General features: G+C 41.5%; 1 protein-coding gene across 7 annotated transcripts in view; it reads right to left on the reverse strand.

Moving 5' to 3' along the window:
* The window catches only part of SORBS1 (sorbin and SH3 domain containing 1), a 583,014-nt gene that overhangs the window by 60,515 nt on the left and 505,833 nt on the right, over positions 1-16,666 (reverse strand). For all 7 annotated transcript variants that reach the window (XM_075348809.1, XM_075348810.1, XM_075348812.1 and 4 more), the window contains 2 exons: positions 12,383-12,448; positions 3,151-3,243 (listed from right to left, as the gene is read on the reverse strand). In XM_075348809.1, the coding sequence (XP_075204924.1) occupies positions 3,151-3,243; positions 12,383-12,448 (159 nt within the window). The remainder of the gene's footprint in view (positions 1-3,150; positions 3,244-12,382; positions 12,449-16,666) is intronic.

Genomic DNA, 16,666 nt, shown 5'->3' on the forward strand with positions numbered 1-16,666 from the left:
AGGGTGAGATGCAGAATTATGTCTTTCCAAAAGGACCATGTCTCCATTTTAGAAGGATTGTTTGGGTGGTCTTTAATACAGACCAGCTAATAGACCATATTTTTCAGCTAATTTCTTGAAAAAGCTTAGACAGATGGAAGATCTTACTGTATACTCGCAGTCCTGCACAATCGATATAAGATAGATACAACTGGCAAAGTGCATATTGGAAGGATTTGTCAATATCATTAAAGTGATATCCATTATTGTATAGTACACAGAGTTGATTAATTATGGAAGCAATTTAACTTATCAGCCAAAGGTATTGCAAGCACAAACAAGCAAACAGCAAGGTGACAAGACAAAACGTATACATGAACAGCAATACAATATACAACAGCGGTGCATCTAGTAGAACCAACAAGAGGGATGAACCATCCATGTGGGGAACATCTAAGGGTGAAACATTTTGATAGTTATAGAGTCCACGTGGGTTGGGGGAGAGTAAAGTGGTTCTGCAGGACTTTACCATTGATGATAGGTTAGGTCATCAACATCAATAGATAGGGCTCCGACTCCCACCTATTCACTTTTTGAAGGGTTTTTCAGCAAATGTGGTGACCAATTTATTTTTTTAACAGACACAGGTCTACATTTTGTGGCAATTTTGCTTTGTACTATAGCTCTTTGCAACCCAGTCCCATTCAAGTAAATGGAAACGAGCTGTGTTACCAGGCATAGCAACTAACCCAAAGATCTGTGCCTGGCAGACAATGAAGAATCTACAGTGCTTGCACCTTCATCAACCGGTGAGTGGGAGGAGGCGTTTGGCCCTATAAATATGATGTTGCCTACAAAAATAGGTCATCAATATTAAAGAAAACCTCTTTCATTAAATTTTCAATAAAAAGCCTAGAGTAACCTTAACCAACATATTCTAATATCACTGCAAGGCCCATAGAAATTCTCTTACAATACACAGGCTAGATTTAAGAGAAGAGAATTAAAATTGTGAAATCAAGATGTGCTTTGGGAAAAAATTCCAGTGCGTTAATTGACACCACTGAAGATTAGCTTTTAATGAAATTCTTCTACAAGGCCCAACTGACTAAGGAAATATGCGCTTGTTGGAGCTACTTTTCAGATTTAAGAATTCTGATTCAATAATATAATGTATGTGATTATAAGAAATGTCCCGACTCCTAATGACTTAGCAGATGCAGAGTTTTCGGATGGTGAGCTGCAGTTCTCATCAAATCCTCGTACTTAGTCTTCAGATCTCTCACTATTGCTTGTATCTACAAGTCTAAAGAGCCAATGCTGTAATTTATAATTCAATCAGAACCAGCCAATAGAATTATTTAAATCAATAATTAAAATTTGTGTAATTTAGATAGAAATTAGGGCCCTGATTGATCAAGGATGGTGATTTTTATGCAGGTGTTGATGAGGGGGTGAGGTGGAGTGTGAGCCTCTTAATTCATTAAGATACATACACCTCATCTTACTCACCACAAATCTTACTCCAGTAACTGCAGAAGATGTGGCATAGTGAACTCCGCAGCACCTCATAAATTTAGAGAGCGGAGGTCGCAACCTCCCATCCCAGCTCTGCCCTCTTTATCAAACTTGGGCTAAAATTATCGCACATCGTCGAGTTGTGCCAACATTTTGTAACTGTTCATAGCTTTTTAAGTCAGAATTCTTGCATAAACGCTTCGATGAATTGGGCCCAAAATTTTGGGCTGTTTCACACATCTAGGCAGAGTAGCTCATTAGTAGAAATCATCATGTTTAGTATGGCCTGATGTGTTAAATTGTATGAAGTCTCCTTCATAGTATACTGGGAGAGAAATCTTGGTAGGTTTAGGAGTTGAAGAATTTCCAAACATTATAACAGGGTATTGTCATGGCCCTTGATATCTTCTACAATGTATGCTGAGAAACCCTCTACGCCAATGTATCTGCATTGACAATAATAAAAAGAGGTCTCCCTGAATTAGAAAAAAACCCACTTCTTTTATTCAGAAACAGTGCCACATCTGTTTACGGGTCAGCAATTGTATTGTAGAGCCATTTACTTTATTGGAGTTGAATTGCAATACCAGACACAACGCATGTACGGGTGTAGCATGGTTTCTGAAATAAATCAGTCACTAAAGTTGAATAAATAGATTCTTAGAACCCTGGTCTTCCGTCCCAGTTTGTACTCAGTGGCTGCCAGACGAGGGACCACACAAACTTTCTCGTGTGCATTCTAATGGCGTAATCCTTGGCACACCTTCAGATTACTAGGCCCATGTGATGTTATGGGCTCATAAGGCCTAGTCACTAATAGTGATGGCTTGATAGCAAATGAACTGAGACTAAAAACCGACTCCCTGCGGTGAACGACGGGAGCCAACACCGAGTAAGAGACACTAAATTCTCTTAATGGCGCTCACTGGGAGTAAAAATTATGGTGTTCAGCGGATTAAACCTCACTCACTCAACCAAAAGCCCGCCCTTATTAATGTAAGTATCTGGCTTCAAATAGGCGGGCTTTTGACTGTATATGGGCGTAGTGTAGGCCGCGTTAACGTCATCTGGGGTTAACACATTAAATAAGGATTCATAAGAACTGTCACTTTTTGGTGAGCAGAGCCAAATCACCAAAAAGAGCTGGACTGTCTGGCACTAGTCAGTAGACCTCACGCGGTTTGATGATGTACGCAACAGGGACCTAGTAATCAGAAAAGGCACCTAGGATGCCAGCATTCAAGTGCCAAAGAAGTTCAAAGATTCCTCGTTCAGCCATTGTTTGTACACTATTGGTCAATACAAATTTTCAATATATTATAGATATGACAATACACTTGTAGGGATTGTCTAGTTCTACATGAGAATGCACCACACATATGAAGAGCAAGGTTCACAAGTACATGCCAGCCAGACGATACAGTTCTCCAGGTTGACACATGCACAGACATATTACTGCGGAATGGTATGATCACAGCAGAGATAGCAGAATACTGTACATAGTAAGATGCAGAAATGTCATATTGTCACACATTCCATAGGCCAGGTTGCAGATGGGATTAGTGCTGTTATGACATAAGCCTTTCTTCATTCCATATCTTGCAGAAAAAGTTTGCTCTATAGGCAAATTGACAGTAGAAAGAACTTTCATACCATTTTATTGGAAGCTGTATAACACTTGTCCATTCTCTCTAAATCTGCATCTAACTCAGACTCGTACTGATAGAGGTCTTTCTCTAGCTCAGTCTAGTTAAAGAAGAACAGACAATAACCGACATTACACATAGAAATACGTCTCCGGTTGTCATTATAGGACACACTTTCAAGGACGAGAGGACACAATAGGGCGCATACGTTCGCTCATTTGTTCGGTAAATGTTTTATAAAACTGCAATAAATATAAAACCATTGAACAAAATTACGTTTTACATTTCAGAGTTTTGAATAATTAAGATCACAAAAAGCTTCATTTTCTGTTTTAGATTACAGCAACGAAAGAAAAAAAATTCCTACATGCTTTTAAGGTAACCCATAACTATGAAAATGCTATTTAATCTGTTAGCAGCATATTATGGGCCAGGAGGAACGGAGCAGATGATATACTGTACGAAAAGACAGTACTACTGGAAGATTATTGGTTTAAATTCCTGTTCTTTCTTTAAAGGGGTATTCCCATCTCCAAGATCCTATCCCAATATGTAGTAGGAATAATAGTAATAATAATAATAATAATAATAATAATAATAATAACAACAAATACCTCCACTTAGAAGAGTAGTATAGCTTTCCTGATTTGCTTTGCTGCTTACCTCCTGTTCAGGGCATTGCAGGACCTTAGGTATCCATGGTTACAGCCACGCATATAGTCACATTAGTTAGTTGCTCGTGGTCATAAACATGGATAACTAAGGTCCTGGACATGAGATAAGTGACAGTGAATCAGTACAACTATACTACATTTCTAAATAGAGGTATGTGCTAATATTATTATTACATCTACTACATATTGGGATAGGATCTTGGAGATGGGAATACCCCTTTAAGTAGGAGTCCAGTGGGTGGTTCCACTTATTGACAGACAGCCTTCCACCAGGCAGTGAGGGAAAATGTTCACCCATATTTAAGGAGTATTACTATCTCCAAGATCCTATCTCAATATGTAGTACGTGTAATAATAATAATAATATTAGCAAGTACCTCCAATTCATAATGTAATATAGTTCTCTTGATATAGCCATGTCTCTTACCTCATGTGCAGCGCATTGCAGCTTAGGTATCCGTGGTTACGAACACAAGCAGGTGACTGTCACGCAATGACTGGATGTAACCTTGGATACCTAAGCTTTAATGCCCTGCACATGACCTACCCATATATGACGCTTGGGTGGGTTGATCCTACTGACAGATTACCTATAGTAACACTTCTTATTTTAAAGCACCACTCCAGCAAGGGGGGGTTCAACACTGGAGTGGTGCCTTAAACCCAAATCCCCTGCCCCCTATATACTATTATACTCACCCTCCAGCGGTTTTCTTCCTTTTTCAGCGCTGCCTATGTCCCGTCGTGTCCGTAACTTCTGACTGGCTGGAAGTCAGAAGTTATATCACAAGTGCTCAACACAAGTCTATGAGAGCTAGAACAAGGCTGGACAGAGGTTCTCATAGACTTGTATTGAGCTGTGACCTCCAGTGCACTCCATGAAACACTGAAGCTGCTGGCAGGTCACAAAATCGCCAGAGACCGATTTGAGCGCCGCTGGAAACAGATGAGCATGAAGGCAGGGGAGTATGAGACAGGGACAGGTACAGGAGACTTACAATTAAAGCACAACTCCATTGTAAAAAAACAAAAAAAAACAACAAAGTGGTGCTTTAATTAGGGCTGCAAGAGTGGACTCCTGTTACCTCAGCATACGAACAAATGAGAGTGGCATATGTCACAGGCCATTTTACTAACATTCTGCTATGCCCCAAAATATACAGAATTTCATGTAGTCCCCTCAGTATATTCTCTCTTTGCTTTAATCTTTGCATATGATGTATTTTGTTGTTTTTTTGGCAAAAATAAATACCAGAAGTCAATCTCATTTTGATATACATTGAATGCTCGAATCCATACGAATGGCTTTATGCACGGCAGTCTTAATCATGTGCATCCAGGAGTAAGATGGGCACATCACGTAATGCATTAGGCACATCTTTACACTTGTGTGCACCTCTGTGCTCCACTGCCAAACATGTTACTCCATGTTACTTTACTTATTAATTTGTTGGGTGGGCTTTCTCACTCTATCCCAGGCCAAAGTGGGTGTAAAAACACCTAACGTCTCAATTTTCTTTTGCAAATCCACTTAATGTTTCGCCAACATTTAGAGTCATTTGAAGATGTTCTACAGCCGAAAACTGTCGAAAACACCTTTGTGAATTGGACCCTCGTTGTTTAAAATGGACCATGAAAGTGGCAACTATTTATATCTGTACCCGTTAGTTCACATATGCAACACGTACTTTGGAAAGCGGAAAATTAGGATGCAGCAGCCAGCCATCACCATATAGTCGTCTCAGTGGTTTTACAATATTGATGTGCTTGAGAAGTCATTAGTGAAGTTACAGCTGGTACCACTTTGTATCAAATTGCTTTATTTTCTATATAAAAATAATGAAGTTTGGGAGAATTACGGTAGTTTTCTGTTTTGTTTTTTTTTAATTAGCCTACAATGTTTTAGTCACTTGTAGCAATTAAAAATAAAACATCAGGTATAGGTTTAATTATAACATACAGCTAATTAATGGGATCACACTAATTGGGTCTATATTAGTGTCCGTATATATTTGAACATCGGGGTTTAATTGCTCATTCAGGTGCATTCTGGCAGGTTATTAAATGCAATCATGTAATGTGGTATAAAAGTTAGATGTAAGGATTGGAAAATTAGTGCATTTAAATTAATAGTAAAAGATAGAGCTATCCTTTCCATGTAAAAAGCCCAAAGCTATAGAACATGCTGAGCTGGCCTTAAAGGCTAGCATGTCTTTCATGGTTCACCTAAATCACGGCTGGTCTCATGGTACAGTTAGGAGCCATCTAAAAAGCTCCAACTGCTAATGGCTACACACATGTACACTCACACTTTTGTGAGCCAACATGATGATAGGATTCTTTGTCTATAAATAAAGTAACGATAGAAACTTATGGAACACTTTCTGTATGCCTGGTTATCTTCCAAGACGAAGGAGGAGCCCAGCATATGTCCAGTCCCATCCAGAGCCTGACACTTATGAAGGAGCAGCTTGGTGATGTCAAGTGCAGTACCGCGAGGATAGTCTAGGAGGAGGTAAGATAAGTGGATAGTGCTATAAAGTACAGTTCAGACCATGTCTACACTCAGGAACATCTTCAACTAGTGTGGTGGAAGTAAGTAGCCCCTGCCCTCCTCCTCGAGATGCACTAGAGACCAGTAAGAGACTTCTATGCTGTGGGAAGTAGCAAAGAGGATTCTGGACTGGAAGTTCCTGTGGAGACCCCAGAATGTGTGAGCAGATGAGGTATGGGGAGATTATCCTCCTGAGAGTCTAATCAACATTATGTGCAAGCACAGTTACTTGTGACCTGATCAGTGTATAATTACTATTAATAGATACATGTTGTTTTGCAAGTTAAGGCCATATTCAGACATCAGTATTCTGCATTAGTGTTTGTAAGCCAAAAAGGGTTTTCCTCTTGGAAAACTTAGTGGGTTTGCCCAAGTTTTAACTCTTTCATGACATATAGCGTATATTTAGGTCATATGTCGTGTCCCTGCCATTGATGCGGCTGGGAGTGAGTCATTCCGTTCTTTCATGATATGATTGTAGGGCGCCGATGGTTTGTCATGACAGCCAGGGGTCTGAGTATACCAGCCCCCAGCTGTCAGGCTTTATCATGGTTGGGTATCAAAATTGGGGGACCATACGTCATTTTTAAAAATTATTTCAATAATTAATAAAAAAGCCGCATGTGGTCCCTCTTATTTTGATAAACAGCCTGTAGCCGTATGCTTTATCATGGCTGGGTATCAATTACGGGGGGACTCCAAGCTATTTTTTTTTAAAATAAATTTATTTTTACACCATGATATAGACCCGCAGACAGCACTTGTGATTGGTTGCAGTCAGACGCTGTTACACAGGCTGGGGGCAGGTCTAACTGCAACCAATCACAAACGCCAGGACGGCTGGTGGACAAGGAAAGCAGTGCATATGGATGAGCAATAATGAGTAGCCCTGGAAGAAGAATGAATGGCCTGGAATCAGTTACAGCCACGTCGGAGACTAAGTATGAAGCTGAGAATTCTGGGCCTAGGTCCGGCACTCTGGTATGTTTGAAACCGCGCAGATTCAGACTTTTACAGTCCGGGTCCGACTATCACTATTAAGGACTAAACTAAGAGTCAAGTTATTCAACTGCAACATCTTTGGCATACTCCAATGTTTAATGTCCGTTATCATCCATTGTACACCCAGTATTAACCACACAACTAATGAACATATGTATTAACACATGTTCTGTATTCACTAGTCGGAATCTGTTTGCACTCAGCAAGTTCCTGGAATGTCCACTGTTCCTCACACTTTTTCTTTTCATTTTGCAAATTTCACTAAATAAAAGTGCAGATGACCATCAGCATGTCAAATGTTGCCATTAACAGAGAGCAAAAGAGAGGGGTGTTTGATACTGCGCCAAAAGATCACTGGAACAGATGTTTAGATTAATGTATCTTTATTTCATCCAGGTCTATGCGTTTCAGGAGCCACTGCCCCCTTCCTCAGGACCGTCAGGAAAGACAAACATCAAATCTGTCAATATGACAACTTGACAGATTTGATGTTTGTCTTTCCTGACGGTCCTGAGGAAGGGGGCAGTGGCTCCTGAAACGCATAGACCTGGATGAAATAAAGATACATTAATCTAAACATCTGTTCCAGTGATCTTTTGGCGCAGTATCAAACACCCCTCTCTTTTGCTCTGTTATCTGCCATTTCGGGTGGCTGCAGCCTTTGATCAGATTCTACATGCGACTACAGTTGTTGTGACTTTCACAACGATATCTGGTGAGTAGTTTCACCCTCCTCCCACCCCTTATATACTGGGGTAAGACCCTATATGCGCTTTTTTTTTCCACAGCTTTCTTATCCAAATGTTGCCATTGTGACATTATGAAGAGAGTAGCCAACTACTGGCAATAATTAAAACACAACTAAAAGCCTCACTGACACATTACAAGTTAGTTTTTCATTCCCTCTACTCATACTTTTTTTAATTTTATTTTAAAGAGACAACATGCTGACCCATATATATGGGGTTTTCCCAACAAAAAGTCCTATCACTTATCTACCTGGATAAGTGATAAACGTCTGGTCACCGAGTCCTCTACTGCTAGCATTCCCACAGATTACTAGAGCCCCATTTCTGAGACACACCACCACATTAAAGGGAACCAAACATCAAGATTTTGGTATATAAGGTGCAGCCAGTGCAGTACTGGCACTATCAGGCACAGTCTGTACATACCATTAGTGGGCAGCTCGGATGTTTAGGCTGTGAAATCCAAGTTTATGAAGTTTGAAAATTCATCCACTTTTTGACTGACGTATGCACTTCGCCAGATAATATCCGGGCGGGTTATGCACATGATTACCGCCCCCCCCCCCCGCCTGTTCCTCCCTCTCTCTGGCTGTATGCAAATTTCTCTATCCAGTAACACGGCATCGGAGCTGGCGCCTGCGCATAGCGCTTATCTCCGGCGCCATGTTTTTGAAGCCCGCATTACCCAGTTTTGTGCCTGAGAGGGCGGAGCATGCGCCCTCGCTTCTTCAGATCTCGTTATGACCGCGGGAGCGCGCACAGTCACAACAGGACTGGAGAACAGCTGATCTTACCGATTAGCTACAGCAGACCATATCATAGCTACAGCTACATATTTTTTGTACATATTTTTTTTAAGTATTGTGCAGTGATGAGAAATGGGACTCAAGTCCCCCCTCCCATTGTAGTGATTGGATGGGTCCCAATAGTCAAACATAAGTCTGCATTTTGGAACATGTAAACAATCACAAAGTACAAACAGAAAAGAATACAAATCTATTGTAGTTGACCGTGAACACGGAGCCTATATGGTGTATCAGAGCATCTTTGTGGTTCCATATGTTTAATTACTTTTTGTGCCCCTGGTGGTGGTTTATTTTCCCTGAGAACAAAACAATTGGGTATGTTGATATACAATTATCTGAGGATTCTCCAATTTTTGTGTGTTTTATTGGAAACCGTTAAAACAGAAGGAACCATCCAAATAATGGACTGTTTTCACTTCTGTAAAGCTTCACTTGTTCACATTTCTTATACACATGTGGTAGAAATTGTTGGTATCCCTCGTTTAATGTAAGAAAATCCCACAATGGTCACAGAAAGAACTTTAATCTGACAAAAGTAATAATAAATTCAAAATCTATGAAATGAACAAATGAAAGTCAGACATTGCTTTTCAACAGAATTTAAAAAAAAAATAAAACTCATGAAATAGGCCTGAACAGAAATGATGGTACCCCTGAAAATAATGTGACAAAAGGGACATGTTAAATCAAGGTGTATTCACTAATTAGCATCACAGGTGTCTACAATCTTGCAATCCAGTCAGTGAGCCTGTATATAGGGCTACAGATACTCACTCTGCTGTTTGGTCACATGGTGTGTATCACACTCAACATGGACCAGAGAAAGCAAAGGAAAGAATTGTCTCAGGAGATTAGAAAGAAAATGATAGACAAGCATATTAAAGGTAAAGGTTATAAGACCATCTCCAAGCAGCTTGATGTCCCTGTGACTACAGTTGCACATATTATTCAGAAATTTAAGATCCATGGGACTGTAGCCAACCTCCCTGGACATGCCCTCAAGAGAATTGCTGACAAATCAAAGAGATGGATAATAAGAACGGTAACAAAAGAGCCCAGAAAAACTTCTAAAGAGATTAAAAGAGAACTTCAAGCTCAAGGAACATCAGTGTCAGATCGCACCATCCATCGTTGTTTGAGCCAAAGTGGATTTCATGGGAGAAGACCAAGGAGATCACCATTGTTGAAAAAAAAAATCAAAAAAGCAAGACTGGAATTTGCCAAACTGCATGTTGACAAGCCACAAAGCTTCTGGAAGAATGTTCTATGGACAGATGAGACTAAAATTGAATTTTTTGACAAGGCACATCAGCTCTATGTTCACGGATGGACAAAAAAAAAGAATACTGTCCCTACTGTGAAACATGGAGGAGGCTGTTATGGTTTGAGGCTGCTTTGCTGCATCTGGCACAGGGTGTCTTTAATTTGTACAGGGTACAATGAAGTCTCAAGACTATCAAGGGATTCTAGAGAGAAATATGCTGCCCAGTATCAGAAAGCTTGGTCTCAGTTGCAGGTCATGGATCTTGCAACAGGATAATGACCCAAACCACACAGTTAAAAACACCCAAGAATGGCTAAGAGGAAAATATTGGACTATTCTCAAGTGGCCTGCTATGGGCCCTGACCTAAATCCTATTGAGCATCTTTGGAAAGAGCTGAAACATGCCATCCGGAAAAGGCAACCTTCAAGCACGAGATAACTTGAGCAGTTTGCTCTTGAGGAGTGGCCAAAATACCTGTTGCGAGGTTTCTTTCTCATAGAAAGTTCCAGGAATCGTTTGATTGCAATGATTGCCTCAAAAGGTTGTGCAACCAAATTTTAAGTTAAGGAGGGAACCATCATTTCTGTCCAGGCCTGTTTCATGAGTTTTATTTTTTTAAAAAATTCTGTGGACGTATGGTTGAAAAGCAAATCTCTGACTTTCATTTCTTCATTTTCATAGATTTTTAATTTATTATTACTTTTGTCAGATACAAGTTATTTGAGACTATTGTGGGTGTTTTTTTCATTAAACAAGGGGTACCAACAAGTTTGACCACATGTGATCACCTCTGAGAACAATGTAGATGGCACAATGAGTATTTGGTGAGTTTTTGATGTTGCAGAATTTCTGCACCTATAACATAAATTAGGTTGTATGCATTTTTTTCATTGCGTCTTTTAGTTGTTTTTTTTGTACATTACATTTTTGATGCTGCGGTGTTTTACTCTTTATGGTATATCATGTTTTAAATAAAGCCGCTTTGTTTTTTAAACTTCCTGGTGTTTGGCTTTGCCAAAATCTTATTGATACAGTCATGTGGGGATTATACCGTATGTATTGTTTGCCTATGCAATTCTAAGGGGAAAATCTACACAAAAAAATTGCTAGCCCTGCAATAGAAATTGCTACGGTATCTTGTGGATTTGAAACGCACCGCAGACCAGTTTATGTTGCATTTAAAAAAAAAGCCTGGTGGACAGGAAATTTCTATAAATCTCATCCACTTTATGGGAACTGTGTTGACACGGTGAAAAACTCACCAAAAACTCATTGTGTGCACACAGCCTAAAAGCTACAGGAGAAAGATGGCAGAAAAAAAGCTCATGTAAATGGGTCTTGACGAGAATCTTAGGGGCACTTTGCACACTACGACATCACAAGCCGATGCTTGCGATGCCGAACGCGATAGTCCCCGCCCCCGTCGCAGCTGCGATATCATGGTGATCGCTGCCGTAGCGAACATTATCGCTACGCCAGCTTCACATGCACTCACCTGCCCTCCGACGTCGCTCTGGCCGGCGGCCCGCCTCCTTATTAAGGGGGTTGGTCGGGCGGCGTCATAGCGACGTCACACGGCAGGCGGCCAATAGAAGCGGAGGGGCGGAGATGAGTGGGACGTAAACATCCCGCCCACCTCCTTCCTTCCGCATAGCTAGCGTGAGCCGCAGGACGCAGGTAGGAGATGTTCCTCGCTCCTGCGGCTTCACACACAGCGATGTGTGATGCCGCTGGAACGAGGAACAACATCGTAACATCGGTCATTACCAAATTATGGAAATGACCAACGCTACACCGATGATACGATTACGACGATTTTGCGCTCGTTGATCGTATTAATAAGGAATTACACACTACGATATCGCCTGCGACACCGGATGTGCGTCACTTTCAATTTGACCCCACCGACATCGCACATGCGATGTCGTAGTGTGCAAAGTGCCCCTTAGACTTACTGTCCAATTTGCTCTAGCATATTATTAGTCTTAGCAAAAAGTTCAGACTAGAAAATGATTATGTAAGTTTCAGTAGAAAAGCATACAATGACATCATGCCAATACAAATAAACTAGTAGAATAAAAAGGCGCTTAACAAGCTGTAAAAAAGAATACTAATCACACATTCAACACAAGCAAACGGTGAGAAACTGCACCAGATTTTGTCAGACAAAATTATGAAAGCAGCTTTACCTTCCTATCCTCTATTTTAAGGATAGAGCAATCTCCCGGAGTATAATCCCAAATCTTTTTTGGAGGCTGATGGAAAGCAGAGGAGGAAATAAGGAAATGAAAAAAAAGAAAGACAAGATATCAAAAGGAGTATGGCTATAAAAAGTAACATATAGGTTGAGGCATCTGCAGGAAAAGGAAAATAGAGAGAAGGAAACAAGCAAAAGTATGTCCCATACCATACTGTGGGGTCTAAGCAGCCATGCAGACAGTTGGAAGAAATTAGGTTAGTTAGAGAGGGTTGCAGTTCAGTCGTTGAGGAGGAGTCCTAACATGCTAGGGCAAGACCCCGTGTGAGCACAGGTGAACTGAGGACTTTCACCTGCAGTCAAGTAGGAGACCTCTAATTAGGTTGGGTCACTTAATGACCATGATGCATTTAACTCCATTGGGTCAGGAAAGGGCAGAAGCTTGGTATCCAGAGGAAAGTGCAGAAATTGCTCAGAATTTAGGTTTTTGAAGGCCTCGGGTACCTACCACATTTACAAATGGCTGAAATTCCATGATGGCAATGTAGGACAATGAGACAGAGGTTCAGCCATAAAGCTTGGGACATTTGTACAGTCGGCACAAAGTTACCGTTTAGTAAAATTGAAATTTCTTTTAGATGATGTAGAACAGCAGCTGTCGATTTTACTAAAACTTGTCTATGACCAATTCTTACAGAAAATAATAATCTGTAAACCTAATATCTCAATGAGTAATGGGCTGCATCATGACTACGATTGTATCCACATAGCTATGGTACAGCCTTACAGCACTCGAAAATTGGCAACTGCAGTTTACCCATATATTCAAAGTTAACCATGTAAAACTTGCAGAGATCCAAAAAGCTGACATGTAGGAATTACTTGGCAAAGCTCTTACTATGGAGAGCTGGTGGTGAGTTACTCTAATTGACTAACCAGTATCCTACAGGAGCTGCTTCAAAGACATATCCCAATCCTATGCTTTATAGAGGACGACCAAAATCTCTGAAAAAGAGGTTGACTGCAGATGTTACTATATCGGCCGATAACCCGTGTCCTGTTTTAAAGTGGAGGTGGCTCAGTGGGTAGCACTGTAGCTTTTAAGCGTTGGGGTCCTGAGTTCATATCTCACCAAGGTCAACATCTGCAAGGAGTTTGTATGTTCTCCCGTGTTTGTGTAGTTTTCCTCCGGATTCTCAGACTTCGTCCCACACCCCAAAAACAGACATAATTTAGATTATGAGCCCTAGTTGGGAAAGAGATGATTATGTCTGTAAAGTGTTGGGAAATTAAAGGGGTTGTCTAGCTTAAAATGGCAAGTCTGCAGTCACTCTGTGTGTCACGCTATGTGACTGCAGACTTGTAAATCCTCACATCACACACCCTGTACACTGTGAGGATTCTCCGCTGTCAGAGCCTGAAAGGTGGTCACAAGTATGAGGCATACATACTCCCTTCCAAAATCCGACTAGATGAGCACAGCCTCTTTGAATAAATTTACATTCAGAGAGTTCGCACTAATGTAATCAGGTTCTAGCTGGGAGTCTGCATATCTCAAACTCATAGATAACTTCATATTCAGAAAAGTTCTGTTTAACAAATGTGTTTTTTTTAATTATCTTTATTAGTAACTAGAAGGTGGCCCGATTCTACGCATCGGGTATTCTAGAATTTACGTATTGTGTAGTTCATGTATGATTTTTGATATATATATATATATATATATATATATATTATATATATATATATATATATATATATATATATATATATATATATATATATATATATATATATATATATATATATATATATATTTTCAGTGCCTACAAGTAGTATTCAACCCCCTGCAGATTTAGCAGGTTTACACATTCGGAATTAACTTGGCATTGTGACATTTGGACTGTAGATCAGCCTGGAAGTGTGAAATGCACTGCAGCAAAAAAGAATGTTATTTCTTTTTTTATTTTTTTTTTAAATTGTGAAAAGTTTATTCAGAGGGTCATTTATTATTCAACCCCTCAAACCACAAGAATTCTGTTTGGTTCCCCTAAAGTATTAAGAAGTATTTCAGGCACAAAGAACAATGAGCTTCACATGTTTGGATTAATTCTCTCTTTTTCCAGCCTTTTATGACTAATTAAGACCCTCCCCAAACTTGTGAACAGCACTCATACTTGGTCAACATGGGAAAGACAAAGGAGCATTCCAAGGCCATCAGAGACAAGATCGTGGAGGGTCACAAGGCTGGCAAGGGGTACAAAACCCTTTCCAAGGAGTTGGGCCTACCTGTCTCCGCTGTTGGGAGCATCATCCGGAAGTGGAAAGCTTATGGAACTACTGTTAGCCTTCCACGGCCTGGACAGCCTTTGAAAGTTTCCACCCATGCCGAGGCCAGGCTTGTCCGAAGAGTCAAGGTTAACCCAAGGACAACAAGGAAGAAGCTCCGGGAAGATCTCATGGCAGTGGGGACATTGGTTTCAGTCAATACCATAAGTAACGTACTCCACCGCAATGGTCTCCGTTCCAGACGAGCCTGTAAGGTACCTTTACTTTCAAAGCGTCATGTCAAGGCTCGTCTACAGTTTGCTCATGATCACTTGGAGGACTCTGAGACAGACTGGTTCAAGGTTCTCTGGTCTGATGAGACCAAGATCAAGATCTTTGCTGCCAACCACACACGTGACATTTGGAGACTGTATGGCACTGCATACGACCCCAAGAATACAATCCCTACAGTCAAGTATGGTGGTGGCAGCATCATGTTGTGGGGCTGTTTCTCAGCCAAGGGGCCTGGCCATCTGGTCCGCATCCATGGGAAGATGGATAGCACGGCCTACCTGGGGATTTTGGCCAAGAACCTCCGCTCCTCCATCAAGGATCTTAAGATGGGTCGTCATTTCATCTTCCAACAAGACAACGACCCAAAGCACACAGCCAAGAAAACCAAGTACTGGTTCAAGAGGGAAAAAATCAAGGTGTTGCAGTGGCCTAGTCAGTCTCCTGACCTTAACCCAATTGAAAACTTGTGGAAGGAGCTCAAGATTAAAGTCCACATGAGACACCCAAAGAACCTAGATAACTTGGAGAAGATCTGCATGGAGGAGTGGGCCAAGATAACTCCAGAGACCTTTGCCGGCCTGATCAGGTCTTATAAAAGACGATTATTAGCTGTAATTGCAAACAAGGGTTATTCCACAAAATATTAAACCTAGGGGTTGAATAATAATTGACCCACACTTTTATGTTGAAAATTTATTAAAATTTAACTGAGCAACATAACTTGTTGGTTTGTAAGATTTATGCATCTGTTAATAAATCCTGCTCTTGTTTGAAATTTGCAGGCTCTAACTTATTTGCATCTTATCAAACCTGCTAAATCTGCAGGGGGTTGAATACTACTTGTAGGCACTGTATATATAGATGTTGTTGTGTGTAGTTACCAAGTGTTTGTGTAGGGGCTGTACATGTTCTGGGTGTTGTCTGGGTGTGACGGGGGGTGAGAGCGGTGTTGTATGTGTGTTGCGTGTGTTGCGTTGTTTGTGGAGCGCTGTGTGTCTGTAGCGTTGTGTGTGTGTTGCGCGGTTTGTGTGTTGCGCGGTTTGTGTGTGTGTGGTGTGTTTTGGGGGGAGGTATGTTTTGTGCAATGTGTGTGTTGTGCGGTATGTGCGTATATTTGTGTGTGCCGCGGTGTTTGTGTGTTGGGTGCTGTGTGTGCGCAGTGTTGTCTGTGTGTGTGGGTGTCTGTGTAGGGCAGTTGTTTGTGGTTCCCAGTGTGTGTGTGTGTGTGTGTGTGATGTGTGGTGTGTGGTGTGAAGTGCAGTGCGCGCGCGCGCGCGCGTGTGTGTGTTTTGGGGGGAGGTGCGCACTCCCAAACGTGCTCCATCCCCCATGCAGCGCACTCCCCATCGTGCTCCATCCCCCATGCAGCGCACTCCCCATCGTGCTCCATCCCCTATGCTGCGCACCCCCCATCGCGCTCCATCTCCCATGCTGCGCACTCCCAAACGTGCTCCATCCGCCATGCTGCGCACTCCCAAACGTACTCCATCCGCCATACTCCGCACTCCCCATCGTGCTCCATCCCCCATGCAGCGCACTCCCCATCGTGCTCCATCCCCTATGCTGCGCACCCCCTATCGTGCTCCATCTCCCATGCTGCGCACTCCCAAACGTGCTCCACCCGCCATGCTGCGCACTCCCAAACGTGCTCCATCCCCCATGCTGTGAACTCCCCATCGTGCTCCATCCCCGATGCTGCGCACCCCCCCCATCA

The sequence above is a fragment of the Anomaloglossus baeobatrachus genome, chromosome 5, assembly GCF_048569485.1.
Source record: "Anomaloglossus baeobatrachus isolate aAnoBae1 chromosome 5, aAnoBae1.hap1, whole genome shotgun sequence".
Taxonomy (NCBI): Eukaryota; Metazoa; Chordata; class Amphibia; order Anura; family Aromobatidae; genus Anomaloglossus; species Anomaloglossus baeobatrachus.